General features: G+C 37.5%; 2 protein-coding genes across 2 annotated transcripts; one reads left to right on the top strand and one right to left on the bottom strand.

Annotated features, from left to right (window-relative positions):
- On the top strand, positions 1 to 4,645 carry LOC107674419 (bestrophin-4-like). Its single transcript, XM_016468388.1, has 9 exons — positions 1 to 152; positions 494 to 588; positions 683 to 916; positions 1,751 to 1,905; positions 1,987 to 2,064; positions 2,150 to 2,305; positions 2,393 to 2,473; positions 2,555 to 2,691; positions 4,215 to 4,645. The coding sequence occupies exons 1-9, from the start codon at positions 1 to 3 to the stop codon at positions 4,504 to 4,506; spliced, it is 1,380 nt and encodes a 459-aa protein (XP_016323874.1). The 3' UTR covers positions 4,507 to 4,645.
- Positions 4,646 to 5,752: 1,107 nt separating this feature from the next.
- LOC107674081 (40S ribosomal protein S8-like) lies at positions 5,753 to 8,307 on the bottom strand. The gene is made up of 6 exons (XM_016467954.1): positions 8,216 to 8,307; positions 7,142 to 7,248; positions 6,814 to 6,913; positions 6,432 to 6,607; positions 6,096 to 6,225; positions 5,753 to 5,913 (listed from the first exon to the last, which is right to left on the bottom strand). Exons 1-6 carry the CDS (start codon positions 8,256 to 8,258, stop codon positions 5,804 to 5,806), a joined length of 666 nt encoding a protein of 221 aa, XP_016323440.1. The 5' UTR covers positions 8,259 to 8,307; the 3' UTR covers positions 5,753 to 5,803.
- Between the last annotated feature and the right edge of the window lie 167 nt (positions 8,308 to 8,474).

Below are 8,474 nucleotides of genomic sequence, written 5' to 3'. Positions count from 1 at the left end.
ATGACAGTATCCTACACGCTTAAGGTAGCCAATGCTAAGTTTGGAGGCTTCTCAAAGTTGCTCTTCCGATGGAAAGGAAGCATTTACAAGCTTCTATACAGAGAATTCCTGGTCTTCTGTTTACTGTACGGCTTCATCAGTATTCTATACAGGTATCATGACATTCCAAACATTCTAATAATCCACTTTTTTAACAGTTGCACATTGTTTTGGTTGATGATTTTTATCCAGAGCAAATTACAAGCAAGCAATGGTACGAGTGCCAAGTCATAAAGAGATGCCACTTTTTTTTTTTATTGCCAACAGTATATGCTGCAAGGCCAAGTTTTAAGGTTAACCTTAGAAAACTTAATGCAAATTATATTTAGTAGAAAGTAGAGACATTTCTTTTTAAGTATTGGTTTGAGGATAGAAACGGCCTTGGTTATTCAAGTGCACGCATGAAGTGCTGTTGTCCTTCAAAAACTCAATCAATTCATGTTGCATCTTACAGGTGTGTCCTCACTAACAAACAACAAGAGGTGTTTGAGCGACTTGCACGCCATTGCAACAAGTTTGCTAAACTCATCCCTGTGTCATTTGTTCTTGGTGAGCATAAATGTTCCGACCATAGCAACATGACATTACTAACTCCTTGGGGGGTTCCTTGTACTAAGTTAAACTGGTCTGTGGTCTTTGTCAGGATTCTATGTCACCCAGGCGTTTCAGCGTTGGTGGGGTCAGTATACAAGCTTTCCCCTGCCAGATAACCTGATGATGGTCGTATCTGGGAATGTCCATGGCACAGATGAAAGAGGCCGTCTGCTGAGGAGAACTCTGATGAGGTATGCAAACCTGTCGTCTGTCCTCATCCTGCGCTCCATCAGTACACGAGTATGCAAGAGATTCCCAACTCTGGAGGACATTGTGGAGGCAGGTAAGAACTTTGCATCTGAAAATGTGTGGGAGGAATAGAAGTACTGTATTACATTTCAAGGTGTTTTCCACATCTCTAATAAAGTAAAGAGCCTTTGCATTGTTTCCTGCAGAATTATTATTATTTATATAGCCTACTATACATACACTCAGTAATGCTATTGACACAAAACTTTCTTCATATGGACACAGAAAGTAATTATAACTTGCAGTTCAGTAAGTGAGTCAGACAATGATTGATTAAGTGGTTAACTGCTCTGATGTATTTAATTCAGTGAAGGATTTGTTAGGCTGATTCAAATGTTTTTGATTCACTAAAAAGAAATGGCTCATAAGAGTCATTTATTCGTGAAGTGGACTAATTGCATCGCATTGTATGCTTTTGATTCACCAAAAATAACCAGTCAATAAGAATCATTTATTTGTGAATCAGACTACTCTGGTCACGTTGTATGTTTTTTGCAAGGACAATTCAATAGAAAGACATTTCTTGCCATTACACACTGTAAAAAAATTATGTAAAATTTACGGTAAAAAAACGTAAAAAATATGGTAGCAACATTTTAGGTTTTTATTATATAGTAGGGGAATTTACCATTAACCATTTAACAGGTTTTTACTGTAGCATTTTTACAGTCTTTTACCGTTAAATTTGCGGTGATTTTTTACAGTGCATTCAATACAGACTAAGGGAAAATATGATTTATTTTGCCTTTAAGTGGTGAAGTGTGTAAGAAATACTGAGCCACTTATTCAAAACCAGTGAATTTGTCAGAATTATAATTGGAAAGCATTTATCTGACACTGCTTTTCTTTCTTTCTTTTTTTTTTGCAGGATTCATGACCGCAGACGAGCTCAAGAAACTAAACCATCTGCACTCTGACTTCAACAAATACTGGATGCCACTTGCATGGTTTGCTAATCTGGCATCCCAAGCGAGAAAAGAAGGCCGTGTGAAAGATGATATAGCCTTGCGACTTCTCATGGATGTGAGTGCATATAAACATGTCAAGATGATGCATATGTGCAATAAAAGCACAATAATTCCTTTCTTTCTTCCTCTTTGTCAGGAGCTGAATAACTATAGATCAAAATGCAGCATGCTCTTCCACTATGACTGGATCAGCATTCCCTTGGTGTACACACAGGTGAAGCTCATCTGACAGATCTCTCATGGGTGTAGTTCAGCTCAGTGTGTGCACCTCAGGTCATCTCACTTCTGTTTGGATGCAGGTAGTGACCGTGGCTGTGTACTCCTTTTTTACATTCTGCCTAATTGGGCGGCAGTTTGTGAAACCTGAGAAACCTGATGAAGACAAAATTCATCTGGACCTTTATGTCCCCATTTTCACTCTACTGGAGTTCTTCTTTTATGCTGGCTGGTTAAAGGTATGATTGGTAGTATAAGAGTATATTTTGTACTACAAAATTGGTTTGATTTCTCTAAAATGAAGGGTAGGCTACACGTTCTTAAAGGTAGGGGAACTTATTATCAACCCATTTGGAGAAGATGACGATGATTTTGAGACCAACCAACTCATAGATCGAAACATTCAGGTTAGTAAATCAATACTCCATTTCAAAGTATGCACACAATGGATAATAACCACAAGTGGCAATGTTTTTGATTTTCTCTAGGTTTCCATGCTAGCTGTAGATGACATGCATCAAAATCTTCCTCTCCTTGAGAAGGACAAATACTGGGTGGATAAGGGTCCTTCATATCCTTCAGCTACTATGAGGCCTGTCTTCATGGGTTCCACACATGACATGAGGTACTATGACGAACTGCAACACCTATCCATAAATTATAAACATTTAAAATGTGTAAATGTCAAGGGGGCAGATCAATACGTTTGGGGAAAACATAAAAAAAAAAAAAAAAAAAAAAAAAAGGTTAGTAATGTTAATACCGCTAACATTCAATATATTATTCCTGTCATGTAAGTCGGTTGGTCACTTAACTTTAACTAATAAGCAAATGTATAGGTCAAGTATGCAATATATGTTTCTTGTTTGTTTAACCCTCTGGTATTGTTCATTTGGGGGGTCACACTTGTGTTGTTCACAGTCAAAAGTCTGAACACCTGAAATGTAACTTTTTTTTTTATTTACAGTAAAATCAATGTAATATATTTTTGTTCAATATTTTGTATTTTGAGAGAATTTCATGATACTAATTAATATTTATGCAATAATTATGATACATTTTTTCTAATATTTGTATATTTTCAATTATGGCAGTATTTCATGTTAAAATAGAGACAATGCCTTTAAAAAACCATTTTTGAAGGCAGACTAGTGCCATCTGGTGGGAGTAAATTAAGAAAAACCACTAGATTCCTATAGAACTCTATATAAAAAGGCTTACTAATTCTCTAGCTGTTTTTAGATATAAATACTTATTTTTATTACGTTGTGGATTTGGATATATATTTAGATATTTTTAAAGACAACGTTTTGTAAAGGTTTAGATTTTTTTAGTTCGACATTTTGGTTTGAAATGTCAGTTTTTGCATTAGTTTTAATACAGTCAAACCTGAACTCAGAGAAAGACATTTTATTACACATAACATCAAGATTCAACAAAAATGAACAGGAGTGCTTTATCAGAGGTTATTAAATCTGATTTCAACCTCTTATTTGAGTCTTCTGGCTCAATTTTGCCATATTGTTACAGCCGCATCAGTTCATTTGTGTGTGTGTGTGTGTGTGACTGTGAGTGTAAGTGTGTATGCTTGAGTGTGTGTGTCTGTTTTGTACTGTTTTGTAGGTTATTGATGTTTTAGAATAACCTCTTCCTTGGTGTCTGTGTTTTTACTGCATTGTGGCTGAATTGATTTAATTTCACGCATTTGCAAAAACATGCTTTGTGTTAGTCACACTAGTTCATATGTGTTTGTGTCTATTTTGCACCCCTTCATTGCTGTGCACTTTTTTTCTGCATAGTGAATGATTTGTACTTTGAACACAAAAAATTATCCGTATTTTCATATTAGTACGTATTGCCTATTAATTTCCAATGGCGTTGTTTTTTACCTCGAACAACACAAGTGTGACTATTTTTACAACTGTTTAGCTTTTTCGAATCAAGTCCACGATTTGTTTTTTTTCGTGGTCACATAGCGAATGCCATAAAAGTTATCTAGTTTCGTACCATTCTGATGAAGTAGCGAACTTGATGAAATGCAGGAAACTGATATTTGAAACTTGTATGTTGTGAATTTATGTGTAAATCCTTGAAAATGTGATTTACTCTAAGGATTTCTTACATTGACTTTAGTATTGTTTTTATTAGGATTCTTGAGGATGATAACGAGGAACCTTTACCAACCCCCAAGACACAAATGCTTGCCATCAATGTGTGGCCGACTACACACAAAGTAAAAAAGCAGAAGAACAAGAGCTTGCAACAATTATGTCTTTGCTGCAGATCTAAATGTAAAGGCGAGCGCTCAAGACTTGAACAGCCTTCCAAAACCATCATCCCATCACCACTACAGCAACAAAACACGACCATTCAACATGTCTGCCATGATAAACTCTTGGGGTCACCTGAAACTACAGGACAGGCAAACCAAGACCCATAGATAAATATGTAACTACCCAGTCAGATTTTACTTGGCATGTATTGGTTGAGACAGTCAAGGATGAGAGGATACTTGCTGCAATATTTGAACCCTCATCTCTGCTTGCACTTTTGACCAATGTACATATTACCGTTCAAAGATTTGGGGTCTGAATGATTTTTATTTGTAAAATAAATTGTTTATTCATTAAAGATGCATTAAATTGTTCTAAAGTGACAGTCAAGAAATGTTAGGATTTTTAATTTTCTTTTAAACTTAAAGAATCTAAAAAAAAAATTTGTTTCCACAAAAATATTAAGCAGCACAACAGATTTTTTCCCCCAACACTGATAAAAATTTGAAAGGTTTCTTGAGCAATAAATCAGCATATTTGAAAGATCATGTGACACTGAAGACTGGAGTAATGACAGCGGAATATTCAGTTTTGCCATCACATAAATTACATTTGAAAATATAATAACTCAAAAGTTGTTTTAAACTATTCACAATATTACTGTTTTTACTTCAAAATAATGCAGGCTAGGTGAATATAACTGACCTGGTTTCAAAATAAAAAAACCTTACCAACCTCAAACTTTTGAAAAGTAAACTTGCTTGAATAGTCCAGTGATTAATGAACTAATTTATTAATCTAAATTAATCTATAAATATGCCATAATTCCCTTCAACTCATGTTTAGAGTGCATTTACAGCTTTAAATTTCAAAATGTAGAAATTAAATTCTTTGCCATCGATTTAACATACTTAATCCATTAGCTAATTTTATAGATAAACCTGTAGTTTTAAGTTTATAATGTATAGTTAGTAATTGCCTCTGAATTGCCTATTAACTAGATTTTTCTTTAGATTTTTTTTAGAATTCTCATTTAAATGAGATAATCCATTACTTTCCAAGGCCTACCATTCAAAATGAAACATGTTAGATATATTACAGGCAGAGGTGTGTAACTGAAAAAAAGAAAAAAGTACACAAGTATTGCAATTACTTTTATACCGAAAACTAAGAGGACTTTAGCACTTGTTTTTTTCTAGGAGGTTATAACCAGTTAATGCAGTACAAAAAATAGCTGCTTAACTTTCTCAAATCCTCCTTCCAATAAAAATGTGTATGGAAAATGGACTCACTGCAACATCAGCGCACACCAGAAACAACTGTTGAAAGACGTCACACGCTTGTTGGCTAAGCCAACTTTCTAATCAAAAGCTTTGGCAACAGTTGTATAAAATGAGAACAGCAGCAGCAACATGACGAGTTGGGGTATATTCTTTAATGGTCGTGTCAAAGAGAGCTGTACATTTATTTGCCTTTCTTGGCTTTAATCTTCCTCAGGTAGAACTCCAGTTCTTTGCCCTCAAGGACATAGCCATCAGCCCTGCCACACTGTCCTGGTCTCGAGGCAATGCAGGCTGAGGAAAAACAAAACCATAGATTAAACACTTAAACTGAAGGGCAGTGGAGCTGCAGGCAGCATTTCAGTGGTTATCAGAAATGGTATGACTTCAGCACTGTTGTGTCAGTAGCAGAACTGGTTAAAGTGTCATCACGATCACATCAACGTCACATTAAGACCCCGTGTAACACGACTTACCAAGAAGCTTCCCCTGCAGGAACTGCTCCTCCAACGGAGAACTAATCTTGCTCTTCTTTCTGCGCTCATCAAACTTCTTTTGGACCTTTTTCGACCTCTTCTTGTTTAGGATTTCCTCTTCCTCAGGGGTCTGGATTGACAAATCAAATGAGAATTAGCTATATACTGATTACAGTGCATGTTTTTGGTATTGAGAGAGTTTATAAGCTACAAGCCTTCCTCAGAGTCTTAAACTGCATCACTTTCATTCAGTAGCAGAACTGGACAATGTTATCATCAAAGAAAGACCATCATTAAACACCCTACACTTTAATAAAGAAAACTGATTGAACTTACCAGCTTGGCACCCTTCTTCCTGCCAAGTGGAAGAGCATAGTGAGACTCATACCACTGTCTGTAAGGAGTGCTATCCACAAGGACAATGCAGTTCTTCACCAGGGTCTTGGTTCTCACCAGCTCATTGTTAGAGGCGTTGTAGACAACATCAATGATCCTGGTCTTGCGGGTACAGCCTGAAATGTCGTTAAAACCACATTAAAACTACCTATAATGAAACATCCAACAAAAGCTCAGCAAATGCATTAAAGAACAGGTTGAACGTGTCTTTCTCAGAGAACAATGATATCCATCAAGCACATTCAGTAGCAGAACTGGACAGATTATCTTCACTGAAAGCTGCACCTGTATAAGCAGCACAAAACATTTATCAGAAACTTACATTCTGAGCCCCATGAGAAGTTGCCCACATCGAGCCTCAAGGCACGGTATTTCTTGTTTCCACCACGGACTCTTACTGTGTGGATGCGGCGAGGTCCAATCTATAGAGAGTCACACAAATGTATGTTTATATAATGTGACACAGGCCCACGAAGAAATACTTTGAGCTTGTCCATGTGTCAGTGTAACTATGACGAATCCTAACACTGGAAGGTCAAAGGTTTTGACCAAAACAGCCAAAAAAGACCAACCTAAGGACGTGTTTTCATCACCCACATTGTCGGAAAGACACACATAATGATAGCAAAACACATTTAAGTTAGATTTACCTTGGTGTTTGCAGGAGGACGCCCGAGCTCATATTTCCTCTTCTTGTGGACGGGCTTGCGTTTGCCACCAGTCTTGCGGCGTTTGTGCCAGTTGTCCCTTGAGATACCTTTAGGGTACAGAGACGCATTAGAAACAAATCCGAGTGAACTTAAACCATTCCTTTCCACCGCATACTTGAGTGTTCAGTTCTCCAAGGTTTATCCGCATGAACAATCGGATTCCGCAATTGAATTCATCATGCACACTCAAGCTTCAACAATTTACCCAAATATTATTTCCTCATACCTGTTCGATTCCCCCCATAGAACACAGCCCCCAGTCGTCTGGCCTAAAATCTACTTTTGTGCTCCATGGAAGAAAGTCATACTGATTTGGAACATGAGGGCGAGTACACAACATTTTTCCTATTTTTGGTTAAGTTTCCCTTTAACACAAACGTGTGTGGTGTCAAACAGCAGATACGCAATAAGTGCCCTCAAGATTCACATTAGCAATAAGCTAACAGTTTAGAGCCAATGTATTAGCTCCAACTTCACAAGCCTCCACAAATAAACGTTGGTAAAGTTAGTTGCAACCCTGTTTGTGCCGAGACATATGAAGCAAACGATAGTTAGCCAACATTACAAAAAAATAAATATCCATGGCTAATTTTCAGCTCGTTAGCTGGCCATGCAGCCTCCAGTGGCTAACACACGCATCTACTACCCGTTTAGCCTCTCGCACTGACCCGATTCTCATTTAAATTATACTTCTCAACCACAAAGATAATTTATCTACGAATAAACCCGCCTCGTGCACGTCTCGGAGTACAACTACCAGTCTCATTAGCACTCTAAACGCTGTGTGAGAGTATAGTACCCCATGCGCGCAGCCATCTTGAGCAACGTCTCCAGCCACTTTCCCCATCTCTTCTCGTAAAAACGTTTTATAGAGCATTGACAGGTCCAATTTGCGACTATATGGCTTACAATCTGTCTTTGTGATATAGCAATGATTGTTTTTGTTTAAAAGCGTCATCGGACAGCACAGATGCAGACGGATTGTTCCAGCGACCAGAATCTGAAAACACTTACCCATTCTCAGGCGCCGGCTAGAAAGAGGGCTCGCAAAGATCATGGGCGGGTTTCAAGCAACCACATATCGCGAGAATACCTGGCGAAATCGCGAGAGTGGTTCTTCGGGCTCAGTGGGGAAACACTTGACTGTCACCACGCGTTTAATAGTTTATAATCCCGAGCTTTTCCCGTGTTTTGTACTCATAAAAACTTTCAGTTTTACCATACTACATATTTAAGAATTTAAGTCACTAATTTGCCGCACACCAGGTCCTAT

Source organism: Sinocyclocheilus anshuiensis, unplaced genomic scaffold, assembly GCF_001515605.1.
Source record: "Sinocyclocheilus anshuiensis isolate Anshui unplaced genomic scaffold, SAMN03320099.WGS_v1.1 scaffold962, whole genome shotgun sequence".
In the NCBI taxonomy this organism is placed as follows: Eukaryota; Metazoa; Chordata; class Actinopteri; order Cypriniformes; family Cyprinidae; genus Sinocyclocheilus; species Sinocyclocheilus anshuiensis.
Note: the sequence above shows the minus strand (reverse complement) of the source record. Positions and strands in the feature narration are given on the sequence as shown.